Genomic DNA, 25,123 nt, shown 5'->3' on the forward strand with positions numbered 1-25,123 from the left:
TTATATGCATACGTAAGATTGGCCAAGCAATTACACATGCATACCATACTCTGTGTAGTTATTGTATTGCACAAAAACCTACAACCCACTGAATAACTGTAAAGCAACTACAGTTTTTATTTCCTTTCACACAAACAAACAGATCTGACTACTTTCATAAATACACAGGTACCACTACCTTCTGACAGAAGTTTATATAAGTGCCCGTCCTGGCAGTGTGCAGGGAGTTTTAAACGAAGTATAATAAATGTGCTGGAAAATTCTGTGACAGATGCTGTACATGGCAGGAATTCCATTTACTGGGGTGTTGCGGACTGGAAGTTTATAATGGGGTGCCATGGCGAGGAAGCACTGTACTACTGTATATTTAATTATTGAGTGTTTTATGGTGTGAATGAACCACATGATGGAACTCCCATAAACTCCACAACTAGGAAATCTGATATGTGTGATTTTAAAAAAAACTAAACAAAAAAAATGAATACACCTTGAAGTGTATTTGTTTCATAAACAATAGCAAGAATGAGAATAATGAATAGCACAACTCAGATTTTTTTTAACATTTATTTATAAGCTTTATCCTAAAAATATCTTTGGTTTGGTTGGCCTTTATGCTATGTGATTTGATTATGTCTAATATTTCAGTTATTTGTAGCCCCCCAGCTTGCGTCTCTTTCGTGTGACAGCTGCTTGTGCAATAAGCAACCAGCATGCACCAGTACCAGGATAGAAAAAGACAATGAAACCACTTTAAAAGGCATTTCAAAGGGAAAACGTGAATTTGAGACTAGACACAACATCTTAATTGACAACTGATGCCAAAGGGTTGGTCATGTGTTTATATGAAATTTGTTCAGCAGTGTTCAGCAAATAGTACACACACTTGTCAAAAATGGTAAAGTCAGATATTACATGGAGGAATATATTAAAAAAAACATTACCTCAGCTTTTCCTGGAACAACCAATAAAGACACCATCTGTCCAACCCTGGTTGGTGTTTTTATTTTATTCATTTTAAGCACTAGCATAGGAATATCTAGCTCAGTACTCCTAGTTTCCAAATGAATGCTATTCTGAACTCGGTAGGGAGTGATACATTTTTTAAGGGAGTCTGCCAAGACTAAGACCAGTCTCAGTTGTACAAATTGTACTACTAATACTGCTAAGGGCCTCAAGAGGTTACATTTCTTCAGACCATCAGGCTGTTTTTCATTTACCCATCAAGAAAGATATTTCTTTTAAAAAAGAAGCAGTGCAGTATTAAGACAAACCGTGTGCTGATAGCTACTTTTCATACCTTTTTGTATACCTTTAAAGTCGTCCAGGAGAATGGGTGGGCCTCTTGGAATTGTGGGGCAATAATGTGAAGCACCCTGGGGCTGTGGAGAGTTGTGGTGTGCATGCTACATAATTATCACATGTGTTCCTGAATAAGAAAGAGTTATGTTCTGGGTACCAAGTTAGGTTAAAGCAAGTGGGAGGGCAGTACAGTAATCAATAACTATTTATTTCTAATCCCTCATGTTTGTTTCTTCGTTAGTAAGCTGCAAGCTTCTTACTTTTTTGCAAACCAAGGTAATACAATGCTTTACCTTAAAAACACAAAAAATCTATACATTTACAAGCTTGATAAAGAATAACTTTTGTTTATCTATCAAATCAAAGGGGAATTAACAGCCCTTGCAGATGTATTAAATACAATATACATAAAGATCAATACTAATACCCTAAAAGTCAATACTGAAAAATTAATGAAATAAAGACAACCCTGCAGTGAAAGCTTTGGCATACTGTACTGTGTTTTGCTCATGTGTGGAACTGTAAGCGAACTGTCTTTTACAGGAGTTAACGGTTTAATTCAGCATGCAGGGTACAGAATTGTAATTCTTCCATCTTTAAAGCCATTCACCATTAAGCCAATCTGTAAAAGTTATCATCTCTAATATTAAACTGGTTCCACTTGATAAAGACAGCCTTCTGTTCTGTCTACATGGTCTTCTCTCTGCAGTCTAAGGTTTAATGCTTGCACATTTCGGATTGGAAGCACAGCTGGAAAGACCCATTTTTGCTGCCTTCAAAGAAAGGAATTGATCTCTTTCAGGTTGCAGCCAGGGCATATGGCAAGGCATATATATGTGTGACTCCTGTTGAACTTGTGTCTGAACTGGGATTCAAATTTTAGATTTGCCGTTGACCACCCTCCAAGATCCACTGATGATTAATATTTTTACCTACATTACACAGGACCCAGAAGTAATTTTATTATAATCATTAGTTGTCACACTATCCCTGGAAGATAATAAGACTCTGCCACCTGTAAATAACAAACACAAACATCTTTACCGACTTCACCTTCAGAACAGTTGTACAAACAAACCAGAAAAACAGCAGATCACAGTGATGTCCAAATTGAAATTATTTTGATTTATGAGCAGGGAGAAAAAAGAAGAAAAGAATTAAACAAAATGGTGCAACAATGTTAAAACTTTGAGATACATACAAATGCTGTAGGAATGTGAAAAATGAGAAAATCATCAAATTGCTTATGTCTAATTGTAATAAATAAGTACACCCTACTTTACATATAAGACTGCAATTCCAACTCAGGATTTTGATGACAGTGATTAATCACGCAAGCTAGCACCCCCAAAAACCATTGAAGGAACCACAGCCTCATTATGTACAATTGTGTGTACATTATTCCTTACTGTACAGTATATAAAAGTGACGTTCATTTTTAGTGAGCTTGCATTAGAAGTCAACACAATTTACTTTTGTATACTCTGTGTTTCCAAACAGTTCCTCACTTCTCCAGGGTGGTTGAAAACCACAGAAGTAGATCTAATGATAGGACACAGGAAACAACAGGTGTTAAAGGAACTAAAACTGACCATTTGCAACAACAACAACAAAAAATAAAACTGATGGAATCACATGCTCCTGTGTGACATTTGATTTACATCACCGATAAGAAAGAGGGTCAGCCAGTCAAGATAGAGTGTGCTTTAGAGTGAATGGGAATCACAATGCAGTCACATGAAATGTGCATTCCTAAAGGAAAATAAGGAACCCTTTAAGCTGTTATGTTGTATAATTACTTTATATATTGTGTAGCGTCAGAGTGGGTCATAATATCATTCTGTGTGTCAAAGTAACAGAATTGAAATATACAGAAAGGAAATCTTAAACCATTCTCTGTGTCTTCTTGGTTTATGGTCACATATTCCCCCACTGACAAATAATGCTTTTAAAAATAGTCTAACTAACTGAGTCTAAGAGTCTAAACTAACTGCTGAACAAATGGCTTATCTTTACGATCGCAGAATGACTCTTTCGGCGCTGCAAGCCAGACAGTTCTGGGTGCTTTGACACCTAAGACAGGAACCAGTCCATCTAATAAATCCAGCCAACAGGTGGCGGAATAGCGGACCAATGGAGAACAAGGGGCCACGTCGGAATGAGAACAACCAATGAAAAACACTACATGTGGACAGGCACTGCCCAAAATAATCAAACTATCCAATCACGGGTAAAGAGAAGATTACTAAAGCATGAGCGCGATACTCAAACAGCGCTCCCGACACGAAATCCAAGGTTCTGATACACAAACTAGTCTTTGAACTGTGACAATCTGGAGATCCAGCCTGCAAGCAGCTGGAACAGAGATACCGTTTTCAGACACTCTAATACGAGAACAATTCTAGTGTTTGCCTTGGTGTGGGAGTCCGCTGCGTAAGACGTCTAAAATCCTAAAAAATACTTGTAATCAAATCTCTATCTTCGCCCCGATTGATCACTGGAGAAAGAGTTCGATTAACATTTTAAGTTGATTTAAATTGAAATATATTCAATTTATTGAGCTAGCAGTTTGCGGTGGAATATCCCAGACATAACCGGATGAAGAATGCACATATTGGTGGAGGAATTGCTGTTTCAGTGGAATACCTAAATAGTTAATGACTAGTTCTTTGCAAAGACATTTCTTTCGTACCCTGAAGTGGAGACGAAACGCGAAGAAGACAGACCCCGGAACCTGGACCTGTCCTTGCCAGCAGGGCAGCCTTCAAGACACTGAACAGCTGGAAGAGGCAGCGAACGTCCGTTAAGTATTCAATGAGTAGTGTTTTAATCCTCCTATGAACTTGAGAATAAGCAGACCTTAAAGTAAAATTAACGTTTTGTTTTAAGTGGAATGTAAAAAAAGTATTATTGCTTTCAATTCATGCTTTAAGTTAATGAACACTATAGTATTTGTTTGTATGTGATTTATAGAAATTGATGTGGGTTTTACAAGGCAATTGTCATTCTGCGTTAGAAGCTAGAATCCAAATTTAGCTGTCTTTATAATAGATAATTATCAATAGGTTGTCTGGACGCAAAGAGTGTCTTTATCTTGCAAGAGTGAGAATTGCCTTCTGAACCAAAACTATATATATGAGACTGATTTAACGATGCTTTGATCATCAAATATTAACAAAAGTAAATATTTGTGTTACTAACGATACCCCTGTTAAGACTAACCTTCATCTTAAATAGCTGTCAGGAATGCAGTTGTAACCTTAAGGGAATCTCCAATAGATTGTGCTGGATCGCTGATCAACCAGCGGGAGTGGGGTGTCATTGTTTATGTTTCCTTTTCTGTACTGTTTAGTTTAGTTAATTCTTCCTTTCTGTATTATTTTAGTTTAGTTGTTGCACCTTTTAATTTTTCCTTTATTTAGTTTTATTTCTAATAAAACTGTTCCTTTGTATTCACTAGAAACGTTGTCTAGACTGATTATTTTGATAGAGGTCGGGTTCTACATGACTTGAATTCAAAACAAGGTATTTTATTATTACAATTTAAACTAGTCCAAATACAAATAAACCTTGCACACTACACCTGTTTTATACACCCAACTTTGTAGTCTTTTCCATTAGCATGCCTGGCTTAAAGTGGTCACTCTGTATGTTCAATTTTAACAAAGGATCATGTTGTAGCAAGCATGTATTTTCATTGATTAAAAATGATATCTGGTACTATACCATATACTACTTAAGCGATAGTGCCCGTCGATGAAGACTCTATCCTGTGGTAGTTGACCGCTACTGGAATTATGCGTCCCGAGCTGAAGGCGAGGGCGCTAAGGAAAGTCAAGGTCAGCTACCACACGATAGAAGCAAGAGGGCAGCACTGCTATTAGAAAACAAATGTTCTCATTATTTTCTTTTTAAAAAAGCACTTTAAAACCTTGAACTTCTAATGATTCGTTGGGTACCCTGCCGCTGAGAAATAGTCCCAAAAAGTTTCGTAAAGGATTTGTAACAGGAGGAAGTGTTGCGTGTGTGGGTCGTGGTGCAGACGCTTTTTGAGCTCTGCGCAGCCTCCCTGGGCACGCCCCCCAGCCAATCCAGACCACCCGATCAGCTCAGCACTGGATGAGCCTACCTGTCAATTATTTCCTTAGCAACGCGTCTCCTGTTGCGCATCCCAGCTGCTATTAATAATAATAATGAAACAAATACTTGTCAGAACTTCTTATAGTTTATGTGGACAGTGCCGGATATCTGAATGGAACAATATTATTGAATTGTCCTTGTCTCGATTTGTTGGTTCTTGAAAGATGCTGTCTGACCTCCAGTAGAGCAGACAGGCTGTGATTGGCTGACTCCACAGTTGCGGGTACAGGACTGGTTGTAAAGTATTGATTGGCTGGTTTTGGTAGATAATAAAATACGTTTGGACCAATTGTGTCTTTGTTTAGTATTTGCTGTCCAATAGAAGTAAACTAAGCTTTCAGTACATTGTCAAAATGAAAAAGCCAGTACTTGCTTTTAGATTTGTTTCACAGGTGATGCAGTGACATTCCAGCGGGCATCTACTGTGTATTAATGTCCTCCATAGTTGGAATCTGATTCGCTGATGATACTGAATCGTTTTCGAATGTAGGTTCAAAAATGCTTTAGAAGTGTATTCATATGTAACCCAGCTCTAGTCTTTTCTTTGGAAGTATTAGTTATCCCATATTAAGAGCTTGTATTAGTTTGGTTAAGCTTGGAGAATGTAAACCGCTGTTCCTATATGGTTGTTGTGTGCCCTTTTCTTGTAACTTTACTTTGTGTCAACATGGCTAAATAGAGACACATTCAAATTAAATGATTTGCTTATAATGGTGCTCTTTGACTCTGCTGTGTAACGTCATGGGAGCACAGGGAGGTGAAGTTACATGACTTCAAGTAAACAGTGGCTGGACTGGAATTTGAAACCAGAATCTTCTGGTCCCCAGTCTTCATACTATTAATAAACTTGGTCCTCCACCATGTTTTCATTGTTTTGTTTTTATGAGGATTTTTGGCCACACTATATTTTGGTGCGATGATGGCTGTACACCAACATTTAAAGTGGCAACTGAGGAAGGTTTTCAGTGGAAATGCAGAAGCATAAGAAAGAGCTTAACACAGATGTGCTAGGTACATGTGGGCGTGTATCTGAGAGATTAGGAAAGGAGGGAGCAGAGGACCTTTGTAATGGATTTACAATGTCACATATGACATTGAAGTGAAGGCACAAGATATTGTTGAAGGCTGTACTTTTGTAACTTATCATTTTTATATGACAACTTTAAATAGAAAAAGATAAAAGAAGCAGTGACAATGGCACCTAATGTAGCAGAGCACATGTACAGTTTTCCACTGAATATATATTTTTGGTTTGCAGTCTACCTTTGCAGAAAGTCAGCCTCTTTGAGCAGTTTGTACAGTTTGTTTATTATATATAAGGTAAGCTCCCTCCCCCCATTGGTACAACCAGTCTATCACTCTGTTCTCTATACTTGCAGCAGCATGTAGGAATAAATTAAAGATCAAAGTTCTGTTACAGATCAAGCAGCAAAACGGAAATACATATGGTGATTTTACTATCTATATATCCCTCCTGTCAAGCTGCTGTTCAACATGGGCCTGTAAGGTAACAACTTTTTAAAATAGCAGCATATACAAGCTAGTTTTAAAATATATGGGGCACTATACCTTGGATTTTAAAAAGCTAGCAAATATACCTTCGATAAAGTAAGATACAAGCCAATCCACCCAAATGAGGAGGCTTAATTTAGACATTAAGTGATTTTAAAAATGTGTTATCCCAGGCTTGTGGGTCTGTGTTTATTCTCGTAACACAGCCCCTGATAATGTCCCAGAGATAAATTGTTCCCAGAAATAGAAGTGGTTCAGTCTGCGTGTATGTGTGTTTAATGAAGGTTGGGAGTGGGGAGTCTGGAGTGGAGAAACCTGTGCTGTGTCACTCTCACACTGACAGTTCCACAGGACCACGGGGTGGGGGTGGGGGGTCAGGAAAGGGTCATTGGAGTAAGAGGGTGGAAACGAAACCCCTCTATTATTTATAATAAATAAATGTGAACTCTGGTCAGATTCACTGAAAACTGTCTGGAGTCCGCATTACTGTTTTCTCATGCTGAGGTATCTTAAAATAGACTATAGTATGTGTTTTTCTCAGTTCACAGCACAATGTGCCCACTCTATATTTGTATGCTTTTAATATTGCTAAAATAACCATACTTTCAAATGCACTCAACCAGCTTTCCCCTTTATGCTGTAAACCTTTTTTCTTGATAAATTTGCTGGTCCATTTTTAAATATAACATGCATTTGCTGCTGGTTGGTCAAAGAAGGGCAGGGGTGTTGAGCCTGATGTTATGGATACATTTCAACAATCACAATATTGCCTTCCTTCAACCCTGTGGCATGTTTCCCTGTTCACGAAGACACCAGTGTGTGAAATTGAATCTAATATTACACCATTATCTAACTCGGACTCCAACCAGTTCCATCTGCAGTCTACAATCCAATCTGCAACAGGAAGATAAAAGATTGCATGTATGTATAATTGTCGTTTACAAAATCATTCACCTACATCCAACATTCCACAGGTAGTTTATTTCATTCACAGCCCTCCGTTCTGCCTACATGTTTTTTTTTCTTGTCTTCTGCAGGCCTACCAGTCCCTGTAGACATCTGTTAAAAAAATATGTTGCATCTCAGGAATATTTTGGTTCTCAAAGTCGGTCCTAAGGGTTCTACAGAAAACGTGTTAAATCAACACACAGCCCTGTATTCAATGTACAATACGTGATCTTTACATCATCAGGGGGGAGGCTATGAGGAAGTGATCAAAATGGTAAATTGTGCCGTAAGTAAAAGTTAACCACAGTCTAACTTAACTACACTTACATGCTGAATACAGTAATTACGTGCCCTTTCTCTTGTTGAAGCAGAGCATGTACTTTTCTCAATGCGCGCAGTTTCAATCTCCTCCTCACGCCTGTTGCCATGGTTGCAGGTTGTGTGAAGATGGCAACAGTTGCATACGTCAACACATGATTCGCACTACAATACGTTATCTATGACTCAGCCTTATCTTCGAATTAGCCTAGCAAGGTCTTTGTTTTCACTGAGAGAATAACACATTCACACTGGAGAAAGTTCAGTGTCAGTCACTATCGAGATAGTTTTATCCGGGTAGATTTTGTAAAAGTGATCGTTCTATAGGGCTAATTTCCATTGAAAAAAATGGTTCTTGCTGCTTGGATCGTTAAAGGGGGTTCGTTATAAGAAGGGTTCGTTATAGTGAAGTTAGACTGTATTTAGTTATTTCAGCATAAAAAGTCCAGGGTACAAAGAAAAAAAGTTTTAAGACAAACTGCGTGCACACTTACCAACACCTTTCACTGTTGTAGTGACACAGGCCTTGTGACACAGACAAAATAAACTGCATTACAATTGCTCTGCATTATTATTATTATTATTATTATTATTATTATTATTATTATTATTATTATTATTATTATTATTATTAAACATGACATTTCTCATAGTAACCCACCTTGTGCTGATAAAAATACAGATGTCATTTGCTAGAGTCTCTTTTTGTTTGAAACCTCATCTCAGACAGAAAGCAGTTAAATAGTTTTCACAAAGTCCTGGAGGCCATTAAGGGATTTATAATTATCACAAAGGAAGAACTGAGGAAAGGGGTTGGATTGGAATTCTTTTTAAATATACAGTATCGAGTGTCCCAAGTGGTTGTAGAAATGAGATCATTGAAAAGTGCAAACAGCCGCTTGGAAGTTCTGTAGATAAGTAAATAATGAAATGCTCATAAAACAGCACGTATATGTGAACAGCCAGGGGGCATTATGTGCATTACCAGCACTTCTGACTGGAACACAGCACAGTAGAAGTCTGATAAGATTCCGTTGTGAGAACAGGATTCTGATGTTACCCAGCAGAGTGCAGTTGAGTAGCTCTGCTTTCATGGTTGAGAAATGCAGGCAGGGATTTGCTGATTCACAAGGCAAGCCAATTGTGTGAACTGGTGGTTGTTATCACACCAATACCAAGCCAGATTTGTGTTCATTAGTGCTGTAAGAAATTCAAGCAGGTTTTCAGATTTTACATTAAGCATTATTTGTAACACTATTTTACATAAACACTACACGTGTTGTAAATGCTTCAGTTACCTCCTTGTTTAATATAATATTGTAATGGCCATCAAAACAAGAAAACCCACTACAACCCTCAATCCTATCCTGCAGCTCTCTCTGTCACTTTGTTTTCTATCCTTGCTCCTGTGTTCCTGCATGCAGTAACACCCGGTTACCAGAAAGGTCTTTTTCTGTCACTCTCTGTTCACCAACTCCTCCTCCTTCCCCTGAAACACCCCCTCCTCCCCCAACCAGACCACTGCGCCCACCCCCCTCCAGCTCCTTCCCACCAATCACTGTGCTCCGCTGGTCCCCGCCAAGTCCTGGACTTGGCGGGGGACCTCCGGACCCCCAGGAGAAGGGGGGGGGGGGGACGGCGAACACCCGTCTATACCCCCGAAGTCTATGCACCCCAACCTCCCGCACATTCCCACCCCCAAGCACCCACAGACCCCCAGACTCACACACAACCTCCGCTACAGCTCTCCGATCCTGTAAACTCTCCCAGAGCCTCCCCATAGTTAACTAACACCCCCCCCCCCCCCCCACCCCCTAGATGGCGTATCCCGTGCATCTTACAATAACAGCAAGCAATAACAGTGATGCAACAGCAATAACAATGTCCCTCTGGAGCGGTAGTGCCCATGCCGCGATCTCCGGGCCGGGTCGTTACACTATAGTGTTCACATAGTAAGGAAATTAAATACATTTTTATTTTTATCACCGGTCTGACTGAGTGATTCAGTACAAATTTTCTTTCTTGTTCTTTTAATAAGTTTAATAACAGTTACTGAACATGAATGACCCCACATAGATTAGAGTAATCCAGGATAGAAATTCCTGCCATGACCAGCACCAGTGTTGAACTGTTGGTTTGCTGCTTTCTAGCTGGTCAGGAGTCTACCTAAATCATGATTTGGCGGATTTCGTGGAAATTGGGAAATTGAGGGGTCACCGCGAAATTCACCTCTTTTAGGGGCCAATGCATACCAGGCAAGTACGGAGAGAAAAAAAAGAAACCTCGTTTAAATTAACTACTGCACAATTCAAGTGACGCAAACTACGTATCTTCCTTCTGTAAATAGGCTTTTTGTATTCCTTCGCCATCCTGTTTGCATTGAACTTAGGCAAAAAAAAAGTCCTAGACAAATAACATTTACAAAAAAATACCCCAAAGCAGTTAACGTTCTTGTTTACTGTTCAAATGAGAACGATGTTTTAATCAGCCTATCAGTGCGTCTGTACTGGCTTTTCTGTAACCTGTACTGTACAGTAGGGGGTGGGACAAAGTCAGTGTTGCATTGTTTTGATTTAGGTTGCTATAATCTAGTTTTCAGCATTGGAGGTAAAATACCAGAAATGGACGACAAAGCAAAAAAGTAAAGTATATATTTCAGCTGATGATCGTGTCAAGATATTTCCCAAAGAAACTGTACATGCAGATGGTGGTAATTGTTCTGCACATCTTGTTATGTGTCTTTGGAGAAAATACGATCGATTGCTGCAGACTCACATACGAAAGGCTACTACAGAGGCTGCTGAACAGAACGTAAAATAAACAGCTTTCAGAAAACAAACTGGAAAGTCAGCGCGGACAAAAAGTATTCCCGTCGGTTGTAGCCAAGTTAAATCAGTACTACAGGTATGATCTAGCACAGCCACCTCGCTTCAAACAACATGCTGCTTACTTAGAATTTTTGTCCATAATAGGCAAGTTTTCTTTGTTTTGAATCGGTACTAATAAAATAAATTATTGGATGGGGCAAATAACATGATAACGAACGTGCTGCATACATTGCCTTTATTAAAGTATGCCAGATGCCCTTGTGTAACCAAGTTTTGGGACTGTTTCTAATTGATTTCCACATCTGTATAACTTGGCAATGCTTTGCCTTACACATCCAACCAATTCAGTGGATGCAGAATGTGCAGTCTCAATGTATGGGCAAGTCCACACCAGACAGAGAATGTCAGCAGCAACTGCTGGGGGATGTTGCATGCTTGCCCTTAACAAATGACAGCACTCTGTTTTAGTAAGGAAGCAAGTACCACTATCTTTAGTCTTTTATAGTGCTCTGAAATATTGTCTACTTAGGTTTATTTAATGTTTAAACAGGTCCACAAAATGTCCGCGAAATCCTAATTTTATTTAAGTAGACCCCTAACTATAATATACAGTACAATAAACATACTATATTTAAAACTCATAAGTATATATTTCTCCAAAAAAACGAATTGACATAATAAAACTAACTGCAACATTAGAACAAACTATAAAAGGTAGCATTCATATTTTTTGGCTGGCTGGCTTCCAGTAAATCACAAAATGTACCGTACTACAGTATAAGAAAAAAGTGTGTTAGTCTTACCCACTGACCCCACTGGAGAGAGGGCGGATGTCCTATTGGAAGTTGGCAAGACCATGTACAACCGATTGGCATGAAAATGGAAAGCAAATACGGGACATGAATCATCTGCAATTAATACTGTATCTATAGTGATGAACCTCCTGCTGACAAGTGGGGAACATGGACTGGTGTTTATCCTACGTGTAGCCCTGGGTAGAGGAGGCAGGCAGCTGCTGCTTTCTCCTGGGCTTAGGGCCTACTGAACTTGAGCTATATTTGTTCAAATACAGAGAGAGTCCATTCTTGAAGTAGCTTTACAGCTTATGTGGACCAATATGTTTTTGCTTTATTAAGCTGATAGGTTCATGATCAATTAGAAACCTACTTGAAAAGGGAGATAAAAATGTAATTTCAAGATTTAAAATGACAGTAAAGCCACTGTTTAGCAGTTTCTAATCACCCTGGTTATCGGACATTACCTAGGTAATTGATCTTGTCCATAAAGTATGGCTTACTGCCCTGATGTGGTAAACTACCAGGTCAGGTAAACTACTAGTATATTATTAAAGGCCGAGTGGACAATATAGCAAGTCATGTCAAGGTAATTTCCATTTAATGGCAGTTCCATGTGGAACGAGTACAGTAGGTCTGTGCTAAACCACTAACAGGAGTAATTCTGAGTTCACACCCCCTCACAAAGCTCAGAGAAACTTCTTTCTTTCCATGAACCAGGACGGATTTTAATTGTCAGCTTGACAATGGCATACCTTCATTGGAAGCCTGCCATACTCCTAGGTGTGAGGCTCAGCCTGCTATGCTAAACCTATTGGCTACACAATACTATGTAGACCAAGCCCACCTTTCACTGTTGTGTAAGTCTGCCTCCTTTGCAACTGTATCTCCCTTCTGGGGAGCCTTGGTTCACCACTGACCGATGTCGGAGGTTGAACCTCAGTTGAGGGAGCGGCTCCTACTGGACCAGAAGGTAAGATCCTGGGCCAAACAACGTAATCACCCCACACTACATTCCATACACAGCAATGTTGTGCCTTGATCGTTGAATATACATTGTCTTCACAGTATTTCTTACAGCATATGCAGAATGTGTGGTGTTCTCTATTTTTTTAGAAAAGAAGAAAATCGAAGTTACAAAATTTAAAACAAACAATTTGATAGTTCTTAGAAGACCATTGTGGGAGGGTGTGGGGTTTCACTGAACACATGAGAGAAAGAAAGTTTCATTGAGATCGCTTCACCGGCATCCAATTTGTCCTTGAAGGGCAAGATCGAAGGAACAGCAAAGTGTCATTTTTATTGGTCGCGACACACCCTCACCCAACCTCTCTGTGTCATTGCCGTGATTGGCAGGTGGATCCCACAGAGCTCCCGACCACCCCCTGCAGGATCATGCATGCGCCTGATAGCCAGCACAGGTCTCCCCTATCACAACCATAAATAAAGTTCATTTTTTGTAGTTTCACTAGTGCAAGACCAACCCCCACAACATTGATTTTGAAATAGAATTACATTTTATTGATGATTATGTTAAATTAAAGCTTGAAAATTTGCCTCAAACCCACTTAGTTTGAGGGTCCACTATCTGACTGACTGGATGAGGCTGCATAGATTGGATCAAGGGGATAAGGGTGGCGATAGGAGGGGCAAAATGGTGTCTGGTTTAAATGATGCAAAAAAAATAATCTAGATAATAGATTAAAAGTTTCAGAGATCAATACAAAATATTGTTAGTTTAAATTGTTTTCTTCTAAAATTTCCCTCGACTTTTCTCTTCAAAATAGGACCCATAGACTTGTTTCCATAGGGAATAAAAGTGGGCCTCAGAGCATCCTGTTAAATGTGTTACTGTATTGTTAGAAACATATTTATTTGGTTCCAGTGCCATACAATTTGGATGGGAATAATTTAAAACCCAAATGCTTTTTAACAGGTATTGGGAGGAACACATCTGTCATCATTTAGCCAAAGATACTGATAATGTTTTAGATAGAAAACAGCATTTTTTTTTTTTTTTTTTAAATGAATGTTCATAAAAATACGTGTTTTTTTCCTACTCTCCCGATAAAAATGACTGGACAGCGGGGTCTCACAGCTATCACTTTTTCTTATCAGGCTGTGATTGTCACTCTGTACACAGTAACCGTGTTTCCATGGCTAGCCCAGTTCCTGAATGGAAAGTGCTTTTAACTATAGAGAGGAAAGAAATGGGAACCCAACCCACCTAGATTTCTTAGAAAAATCTGCAAAGAGGTTAGCAATGTTGAAGATTCTGGTAACTATATATATATATATATATATATATATATATATATATATATATATATATATATATATATATATATATATATAGGTGCTGTTAATTTTAGTGCTCATATAGGGGCAATGGTAGTGAGAGCAAGCTGACCTGAACACCCCCTGCTATTCAGTGCTGGCAGAAGGTACTGTATGAGCACAGCAAACACTATCTGTTCTTTCACCCTTGTTAACCTTATGCCACACCTCAGTATTATGTGACTAACTAGATCTTACAAACCAGAGAGAACTATCGCTTCTTGCTTCTGCAGAAATAAGGAAATGAGTTAATGTCAGTACTTGTCAGGGAGTTTAGATTGTTTTTGGTAGTTAGAGTTGTTGGAAAGGGAAAATTAGTTGCATATACTATTTAAAAAAAATCTATCAATTACTTTGTTTGTGCTCACTTAAACAGTTTCACCAGCTCAAATCAACAAACATTTGTCTACTTGACTTGTTTCTTTAAATGTTACCTCTGGAATTCAACAAAAGCTTAAAAGGGGTGGGGGGCTCTCATTTGCCTCATACAACCACCATGTTTCTATCAATGACCATCAGCTTTATATCCAGCCTTCAGCACATCTTTGCATTGGCAGTCTGGTTTCTTCCATCCAGACAGTTCGACTGGAACTAAGTCAGGAATCAAACTAGATGTGTTTCTGATGTAGCTCACATTTCCAACCTTGTTACTCTTTTTTAGGACCAATCAATAAGTACAGCCAAAGCCACAGAAGATAAACCTGTCAAGAAATCAGTGGCTGAGCTGGCAGGCAAGTTCAAAGGTCAAGCCATACCCTCACCTGCAGGAAAGGACGTGGTGAGTCTTAATCATTTTTTTCTGGTCCTGTCAGCTCACACGGTGTAAGAGTGTTTAAATACAATTTATTTAAAAACCTTTAAAAACGTATTTAAAAATTTAAAAACAAGTGCATTATGTCCACAATACTAACACAAGAGTATCCTAGGAGAAAATACACAGACTGGCTAAAAAGTCAGTTGTCCAAATTGTAATTACACTTATAGTGGTCGTCTACATAACTAGAACCATGCTGCTTCTCATTTGATTCTTTTACTGCCTAATACCTGCTACAATAGCAGAACAACCCTGAAAGGCAGCAAACAGTACGCATTTCTAGGGCTGTATTTTTTTTCAATGTAAATCATGGCTTATTTCATGGCATTTCTGTTTAAAAATAGTTATTTCAAGATATTTCACGATTAAACATAATATTTATTAAAGCAGAAATAAATAGCGTTGTCACATTCATAATTTATCATTTTCTTAGAGTTATTATACAACAAATGTTCCTAAATATTGAAATGCTTTCCTGAAAAACAGTAAACGTATTTTAAACACATTCTTTTATCATCATCAGTGAATTATCAATCAAAATAAAAAGGTAAATAAATGTAAAAATAACAAAAGACACGTGAAATACGCCCTTCTTTTACTCGAACAATATTTCTCCTCTTTGATGCAGCTGGTGTCTTTCTCGCTGAAGACATTTTAAAGAAATCGTGCAGCTCAATGCAGTGTGTTAAATCATTTACCAGAAGCAAAATAAACCGACTGTCAGGTTCTTAAATGCAGCGTAACGGGTAGTGCTTAGATATAAAGCAAACATTTGCTGTATTTATTATTAAGTGATAGACAAATATGTATATTTACACTATACTTTCCGAAATAGGAATTTTTATGGGGAACTACATATTACATGGCAATGGGTACATTTTACAGAAATTGTAAAATTCATGATAACCATGAAAAAAATATAGCCTTACCCATTTATGTGGTTCAGGACTTTATTAATAATATTGTATTTTTTAAAACCTGGTTTCATGTATAAAACAGTTAGCTGACAGGGTAAATACACCACTTAAAAAAAACAGGGTATATTAGCAGAGATGACACTGTTAATGAGCCCAAATTGAAGACAAATCTGGTCTATAATCTCCTGAGGGTTTTAGTCTCGTTATAATGTATGTCAATAAATGATGTGGAATGTGCATTTTATCTCAGCTTTGTTTATACTTTCAATGCAAGTACTTTTGTATTTGTTAAGGGTAAGTGTCATAAATTACTCCCCCCCTCCCCCTTTGTTTTCTAATGGTGCATAAGGATACCACTCCCAGCTTCTCATGATGAGGTCTCAGGAAGGTTTTTGACTAATAAAACTAAATGTATATTTAAATATCTTATGCGAATTAAACAGTTGGGGGGGAAAAAATGAAATCACATGACACATTATTTTAAGAGGCTGTTATTTTTAGACGAGAGGCATGGTTTCCTTCCCAAGCCTGCAGCTGTTTTGTATACTTGGTCTGGAAACAATAATACATTTAAACATTTCTATTACGGTAAACCACAGCAACATGCCTAAACTACAGACTACAGGTCATTTTTAAAGAGAAGAAATATTGACTCCATATATTGTAAATACTACCCCCTTAGCAACTGTATATCCCTTTACAGAAGGTCAGTGGTCCTCTATCACCCAGCCTTTGTTGACCAATGTCAGAGTTCAAATTGAGGGTGGCATCTGTCAACTAGATGGCAAAACCCTGCACTAAACTGTCTTTTCATTCTGTACTACCTTATTATATTATGTTTATCAAAGCTGTGCACCCGCTTTTAAATACACAGTTCAAAAATGTTAAATAAAAATTGGCAATATAAAATGGGTTGAAAATCTGGTTGAGACTTTTGTTCCACAGTGTGCATCAATACCCATGACAATGCTGTTTTACAGCTGTAGGTAACGGTATCACAAAGAGGTCAAGTGTCTGGCACAGTCAGTTTGTACCTGAAATCAAATCTAAACTTAATATCTCCTTGTGACAAAGATGGCGTGTGTGGTGACGTCAGACCAGGAATGAAAGCACCACAAAAATAGCAGTGTTTATTTACAAAATAAAAGATTTAAACAAAACACTGTGTAGCAGGGCGGTAGAAAGCCCTGCTGTTTGAATGTATTTGTTTATTTTAGAAGGGGGTTTCCCCCTCTGCCCCTGTGTTATTTTGTATTTGTTTATTATGATTTATTGTATTTGTGATGGCGTACCGTCGTGTTATTGTGTTTTATATTTGTTGGCGAAGCACCGTATGTTTTGTTATTGTTTTGTTTATAAATATGACGGCGTAGCCGATTTGTTTTGTATGGTAGAGTGGATGGGTAGCCCCATTCACAGCAGTTTAAAAACCTCGTGCAGAAGGTGGCCATCTCCCGAATTAATTAATTGATTCATTTGTTGCTAAATCGGGAGATGGTCACCTGCATAAAAGCCTGCAGCTCTTTACCCTCAGGGGTATGAGCTGTATGAGAGGAGCGGAGAGAGAGCGAGGAGAGCGAAAACGAAACTAACAGAAAAACGTTAAGGATCAGAGCTACTGCCCAGCCTGATCGTGAATTATGTGTTTGTGATTTGTTTTATTGAAAATATTTATTTTGCTCTGCGAGCCCAGTGTGTTTTTGTTTAAACCTTTTATTTTATTTTTGTTATTTAAAAATAAAATGGCGCGCCGCGTCATTTACTTTGATCTGCAGTACTGTGTTTCCTTCCTGCTTCTGTCGTGACATCACCGCCCAGCCATCCTGTCACACACTGATACAAAACAAAGGGCACGTGGGCCAAAATAAACAGACAAAAAAACACTAATACAAACAAGTATCATGCTGGTATAAACCCAGCACGAGTAGCAACTTTTACATTTTCCTTTCTTTACCTCCTCTCCACTCACTGAACTCTCCACCCCGTTGCAGCAGGTCTTTATAGTGGTGACTGAGGGATTAACCAGCTATTAATTATCTTATTATCCCTCGGGCACATCTTGCATGGGTTTATTAATTCTGCGTGACTGTCAGCTAGTTAAATAATCAGTAGCTGAAAGTCACGCATTCTCATGAGGTATTTTAAAAACAAAACAAATAATGGTGGACGGCACCTCGCTTGGCCTGCCAAACAATAAGGCTGTCATATATACACAATGCATAAATCATAATAATAATAATAATAACAAACAAATACAAAATATGCACAGGGGCGGGGAGTACTCCGTCACACTCCTGAACATTCCTTAACTTTAACTGCTCACTGCACTGATATGTGACTGGCATCCATGAGCCACATTGAACTTTGGCATCATTAGTTGACTAGAATTCCATACAAAAATAACACACTTAAAACACAGGTGGCTAACTTTGCTAACTCATTAGAGCAGTATGTGACCATGAACGTGTATAAGGGAATTCTACACTACCTGCATTTAAATTTATAAAGCAGGTGGTGCATCTTAAAAAGATATTTTTGCTAATTATGGTCCAATTAATATGGGGAGGGTGGGCTCTATTTTCCAAACTTGTGGCGACAGGCAGGTTTGATATGAGATACATACATTTCCTCAAGTTTAGCACACCTCTCTCAAGTTTGGCCTGGGGTCAGACCTGGTTTGGAGAACTGAAAATATTAAAAGACTCACTTCTGTGCATCAATGTCATTTCCTACTGGAATTATGAGATAAAGAAGCAAGCTGTTCTTTTTCAATTCGAAGCCGACCACCAACAATACTTTTTGGGATATGCCTGCCACAGGTCAGGTATACACTGAGCATTTTATATCAGAGCTGCCGATAGGCCCCTCCGGAGAGTGACGTCCTTGGTCCTGCCTTCCGAGGGAACGGATGTGATGCTGGTTCCCTGAAAGAGAAGACGACCACCGACCTTAGAGGTTGCATCGGTCGTGAGTTTGTTGCAAAAGAGGAAGTGACCTCCGTGGAGTGACTATTTGTTCCCTCGGAAGGCGGGACCGAGGACGACACTCCTCGGAGGGGCCTATCGGCAGCTCTCATATGAAATGCTCAGTGAATACCTGACCTATGGCCGGCATATCCCAAAAGCATTGTTGGTGGTCGTCTTCTCTTTCAGGGAACCAGGGTAACCTAATATTTTTATACATGACATCAAAGTCTAGGTACATAGGCTGGCTGCCTCAAAAAATTTGTGGTGGTAGGGTGGGGTATTTGTTCTTTATTGTAAACATTTTTTTTACATTAAATTCACTGTATATGTAAATCTTCTAGCAACAATCCCTAAGGTGTGATGTCACTCTTCACGTCACCACTGTGGCTCTGTATCTTTAATTCTATGATCTAGTCAGACAACTTCAGTACTGTAGAAGGAGTTTATATAGTTTAGTTGTTTCTAAAGGAACTGAATGCATAACTGTGTATAATGCCTGTGCTAGAAATACACCTCTTTAAGATGATTTGCCAGTTCTTCCTTTGATGTATTGACCTGCCTCAGCAAACTTAATTTAGGATGTTTTCCTTTCCTCACAACTAGCAACAGAACAACAGGGTAAATCGACGGAGACCCCCTTCCTCACTTGCGCTGCATGACACGAAAAAAGAATCTGGACAAAGCGAAGAAGAGGTGAGAGTATGATTTATTTAATTTTTTTTTGCTGGTGATATACAGTAAGTAAACAGTAAAGAGACTTGGCGGCACAGTTGATTGGCACTGGGATATGAAAGCTTTTCAAATCTAGGTCGGCAGTTCAGTTATGGTCAGTAAGTCAGCATGGTTGTTACAGGTCCATATGATCACAAGAATTGAAATCCAGCCAAACCTTTTTTTGTTGTTCTTAGCATTAGAAACATACACTGGTCAAGATATTTTTGTTATTTTCTTGTTTGTTTTTTTAACAGTATATTTGGAAAATGCAGAATAAGGATGAGTAGATACAGAAATGTAAAACCACTGACTATAGGTGAATACTGACCTGAAGTAATAAGGTACCAGGAAGCAGTAGTTTAAAACTCACAAGAATGAAACGAACTTCAACACAATATTGTTAATATAATACAGTCTGCGCCACCTAATCGGGAAACTGATAATCAGGATTTCTGCTTAAATGGGATACAACTCTGGGAGACGGTTTTTCCCAATGCTATTTATGTCTTTTAATTAAGATGTTCACTTCATTTAATTAGGATACAGTATTTTCAAATGATGAACGGAGATCGCTTTTCAGAGCAAGACAGGTTCTCGTAGCACAGTGCAGTGAGTATGTGATTACGCTGTGACTTGAGTAAATTGCGTAAACCACATTGAACTCTTGAAGAAGGAGGAGTCTCCTGTGGTTTCTCAGGCTGCTGTTGCAAAGAAAGTTGGCATGTAAATAAGATTCAAAATGAAAGGGGCAAATATTGGAACAAAAAATCACAAGTTATTGTCAGAATTTGAGGATGCACCTGTACAGTATCCACATACATCTATCACTCATATACTTTTACACGCACATACTGTGGTAGTGGGCCATGGTGTTCTACTTTTTTATGATATATAATATAATTTTCTCACATAACAATTTTACTTCCTAATTACATTATGCCTCCAGGGATGCTTTCACACCTTTATCCAGTTTTATATATGAAATATGGGTCATACATTTTAAAAACACAGTAGACACCAAATTATCTATTCTGGCGACACACATTTTACTGAGTGTAGTCAACTATGTTCAATAATCGATGCTGGATTGCAAATATACTTTATAGGTAATTGTGAAAAAAGTTACACACATAAATCTGATATAATCAGATAAGTGATAGCTTTATAGGGTGTTAAGGCAGGCGAAACCAGAGATACCAAAACATAAGCATTTGAAACAGTTTGACGTTACACAGCTTACCAGACTTTCTAAGGCAATCCATATTTATTGAATACAAAACACAGTTGTAGTCATCTGTTTTTCATTCATTCATTTTCTCTCCACAGAAAGGAGCCACCAATGCCTCTTCACTTTCTCTCAAAGTGAAGACCAAGAATTCACCTCTCATTGAAAAACTGCAGGTAGGTTTCAAGGCAGTGAATATGTCTGTTTTTTATATGCAGACTGATAATGATGAGATACTTTATTTACAAACTGTAGAAAATGTACAGCATGTCTGTTTAATAATGTTTTAGAATCCTGTCATTGTGAGCGATTATTACTGCCTGCTGGGGGTGTGAATACACAGTCGTTTGCTCTCCAGAGTGTCATTTAAAGGTTTTTTTTGTGCTACTGAAAGGTGAGGGCCCTGGCTCTTGTCAGGCTCTGTGCTGGTAGGCGCCATGAGGGCTTCCCCTCACAGCTCTGGCATTGTACATCAATACTGACCCAAATACCCCCTGCTATATAACCCTGTGTCTATCAAGATAAACTGAGTTGTGTTTTTATCTTGTGGATCAATGTACCCTGAGTTCTAGGCAGAGATGGCCACACTTATTTCACTTGTGTTGTGAGCTGAAACCCTTCCAACAGAGGTTCTACTTTCAGCCCTTTATCAACATAGGTCTAATCTGCTGTCTTTCGTACAGTGACTAACTTGCAACAAGTAGATATGTCTTTTATGGATATCAGATTACATATAGTATCAGAGATATTATTGCATAGCAAATTAATACAATGTGTCCCAAAGTGTTGTGCTATGTATTGCACTGTCTGGCCCGTCATATAAGTGTATTATAAAAATAGTCATATGTTCAGTGTCTTTAAAGCAACAGTGCCACCTAGTGGGATATAATATTATTGTTAAACTTCAATAAGTCCTCTAGATGTAATTCAACATCTTAGTAAGCTCCTAAATTTAATTGGCTTACTCAGTGTCAGGTGTAAGCCTGCTCACTCAGTGTTTGTTCAGTGAAGAAAGCTGATCTGACAGAAACCTCTGTTGCACTGCTTTGCAGTATGGGCCAAAAGGAATGCAAGTTTTCACTTTTCGTTTATTCCCCTTCACAGGTATGGTTTATTTTTTGTTGTGCTTTAATGACATCTAGTTAACTGTGTTTCTATCTGTATTGACCACATTCAATAAAAGGTTGTAGCTGATTCTTCCTATTTATATACTGGGTGGATACAAGTCAGCAGGTCACTTTGCAATGCTACTGTGGAAAGCAGTGAGCCTTTACAGATGTGGGAGGCTGTAAAGATTCTAGTATTTGTGATGTTTTTGTTTTCCTCAAAGACTTCTTTCAGCAGCCCTATGTGTGTGTGTGTGTGTGTGTGTGTGTGTGTGTGTGTGTTATTTAAAGTTATTTTTAAACGTCACACAGGCCTGAATATTTCAAATTCGTTAAACCGTGATTATAGTTTGCCTAATCACATTCATAACTTAAAATCACTCACGGAAACGTCAGTAAAATTAGAAACTCCCCGAATATACAATGTATGCAAATGCATGCTTGCACATGATATGTCATGCAATCCATTAGAGCTACAATATATAAAGTGTGCAACTATTCAGTAGCAATCATGGGAGAGCAGAAGCATCTTAGTGACTTCACAAGTGGCATGATAGTGGATGCTGTGCAACGTGCCTCAAGGCAGGTGCTGCATTGACCAACAAGTCAAACGTCAGAAATGACAATGTTTGCAGGAAGACACCACCTGAAATCAGACTTGTAGCCACACTATTCAAAAATACCTTTTCCTTGTTTCCAGGCCAACCTGGCATTATCTCCCAATGCCTTGCTGCCATCTCCCAAGAGTCCTGGACTGAAGCTCCACCCCTCCTCCTTCCCCTTCGCCAGTCCTTCGTCCACTCCCAGCAGCCCCGGCGTGCGTTCCCACTCCAGTGAAGAGGCATCTGCCAGCTTTGACAAACCAGCAGAGGGCACTGTGTTACACAACATAAACAAGGTAAAACAGACCAAATGGGGTTGTTAAGTTAAATACTGGTGTGTGTGTGTATGTGGAAGGGGAGTTGTGTTGACATCACATCTTTCAGCTTGCTTTAGCAGTACAGGGGGCATTCAGGGAAACTAACCTTCATTTATTTTAAATGATAAATATTTAAGGATTACATAAAGCAACAATCCATGATAAAGTGTAGCTAAAGACGGTTAAGGACTTATGGACATAGTTGAGGGCGTGACAGTGTGACTATGGTGTGGGAAAAGGCTGCATTAAATGGGGTTATTGTATTTATAAACTAACTTTTTTTTTGTCAACTTCATATGCTGTACATTCAAGATCATTAAAAGATGACTATGGGTTTGTAGAAGCCTTTGAATGCTATGATTGTTTACTTGGTTTATCTTTCATCTGCATTGCAAGCTTGAACATAATTTTAAAAAATAACTTGTCTCCACTGTTAACTGCACCAGAGACGGAATTTCTTCCATAACATTAAACATACCTTATGAAGTGGTATAATTTTTTTTTTTAGCATACAGTATATTATTTATTATCTCAAATCTTCCCATTTCGGTGTCATTTTGCACAGGGACGAGCCCGCCTCTCCATCAAGCGCAGACCACCAAGCCGGAAGCTCAGGAAGTCATCATCTGAAGAGCCCACAGGCAAGACTCCATCCCCCAGCCAGGAGCAGCCACGGCAGAATGGAGAGGATGACGTGTTTGAAGCAGTCAAAGTAGAGGATCCCAAAGAAGACAACAAGCCCTCAATGAAAGAGCCTGAAGGATCTGTAAAGAGCTCTGAAGGGGACAAGCTGCAGGATGGCCCCAAGTCCAAAACACTGGGGGAGAGTGTAGAGCACATGGGCAAGGTTTCACAGGAAAAACCTGACAGGCCACAGGAAACCCCTGAGGCTTGTGAGAGTGTGGAAGCGGAGCACAGGCCCAGCAAGAAAGCCCAGGCAGAGACTAGAGCCTTGGACAATACCCCTGGAGATATACAGACTGCTGGCTTGAGCAGCAACAATGAAGATACAAAAACTGGAGAGACCAGCAAGGAGGAGGAAGAGGTGAAGGCAAATCAGGAAGAGGTGAAGACAAATCAGGAGGAGGAGGTGAAGACAAATCAGGAGGAGGAGGTGAAGACAAATCAGGAGGAGGAGGTGAAGACAAATCAGGAGGAGGAGGTGAAGACAAATCAGGAGGAGGAGGTGAAGACAAATGGTTCAGATGACAAGGTTAGTCGATTAGCATATGTGTTTAATATGCTACTGATTATTACTTTAGGGATAATTTAAAGCACTACACAAAAAGAAAATTGTACCTGAAATAATTTGCTGAAGGCCAATATATTTTGAGCAATTGAAAATATTTGAAACCTCTTAGGGACTGATCAGTACAGACTTACCATTACTGTCAGGGTGCAGCAGACAAAATTGTCCCCTTTCTTTTTGTGTTCTCTAGCCAACATTCAAGAGGTTAAATGAAATAAAGGGACAATTTCTGAGTGCTGTGCATAATATAATGTATACTGTCAAATTAATTGATTTACTGACATAATTAGATACCTTATGCAGAACAGTATTAATTTCTTAATTCCCTTTACTTGTAACAAATCCATCAAAGTGCTGACAGTGGAGGATAATCATTCATAATTGGGCTAATTAGACATTTAGATTTATTTTATTGAAGAGCTGGCGTTTTTTTTGTACTCGTATCTTATATTTCTATCATTCTGGGTGGTTCTTTTATTGCAGTTTCTCAGATAATGTTTGATGAGTCTGTGCTTTCACCTGAGTTCAGGAGCTGTTCCTCAGATCTAGTTGCCTGAACAGATTTAAAGTTTCTAGTGATCTGCTACTTTGGATCCAGTTTCATTTTCTATTACAGTAGATGGTGCTGCTGCTTATAAATATAAAGACAGGCTGCTCTAGTAACATCTGTATGTAACATCTATGGCTGTTTCTGGATAGCAGCTTCTGAACTCCGATGAAAGCACCTTAACACACACAAAAAAAAAAAACTCCACAGTATCTGAGTAATTAAATAAGAATAACTTGTAATAAACACCATATAAAGGTAAGAGAAATGTAAAAGGTAAGAGAACTGTAAAAGGTAAGAGAAATGTAAAAGGCTTCTCCAATACAGATTTAGAACTTAAGCAGCTATGGAAAGTTTGGGGAAGAGAGTATAATCTTTATAATCTTAACAAATGGTAGATGTTTACCCACAACAGAAACTATGCAAATAGGCCCAGTCAGTGTTTGGAAGGCTAACTTCCAATTAATATCAACTTCCTTTATGTATAACT

The 25,123-nt window shown here is 38.7% G+C and overlaps 1 protein-coding gene across 2 annotated transcripts in view; it reads left to right on the forward strand.

Moving 5' to 3' along the window:
• Positions 1–25,123, forward strand: part of LOC117406759 (capZ-interacting protein-like) — a 35,584-nt gene that overhangs the window by 7,839 nt on the left and 2,622 nt on the right. The window contains exons 2-6 of one of the 2 annotated variants that reach the window (XM_059028651.1): positions 14,838–14,954; positions 19,483–19,566; positions 20,914–20,988; positions 22,619–22,816; positions 23,403–24,050. In XM_059028651.1, coding sequence (XP_058884634.1) covers positions 14,838–14,954; positions 19,483–19,566; positions 20,914–20,988; positions 22,619–22,816; positions 23,403–24,050 — 1,122 coding nt within the window. Of the gene's footprint in view, positions 1–14,837; positions 14,955–19,476; positions 19,567–20,913; positions 20,989–22,618; positions 22,817–23,402; positions 24,051–25,123 lie in introns of both variants that reach the window. The other variant, XM_059028649.1, reaches the window with a different exon arrangement.

This window comes from Acipenser ruthenus, chromosome 8 (genome assembly GCF_902713425.1).
Source record: "Acipenser ruthenus chromosome 8, fAciRut3.2 maternal haplotype, whole genome shotgun sequence".
In the NCBI taxonomy this organism is placed as follows: domain Eukaryota; kingdom Metazoa; phylum Chordata; class Actinopteri; order Acipenseriformes; family Acipenseridae; genus Acipenser; species Acipenser ruthenus.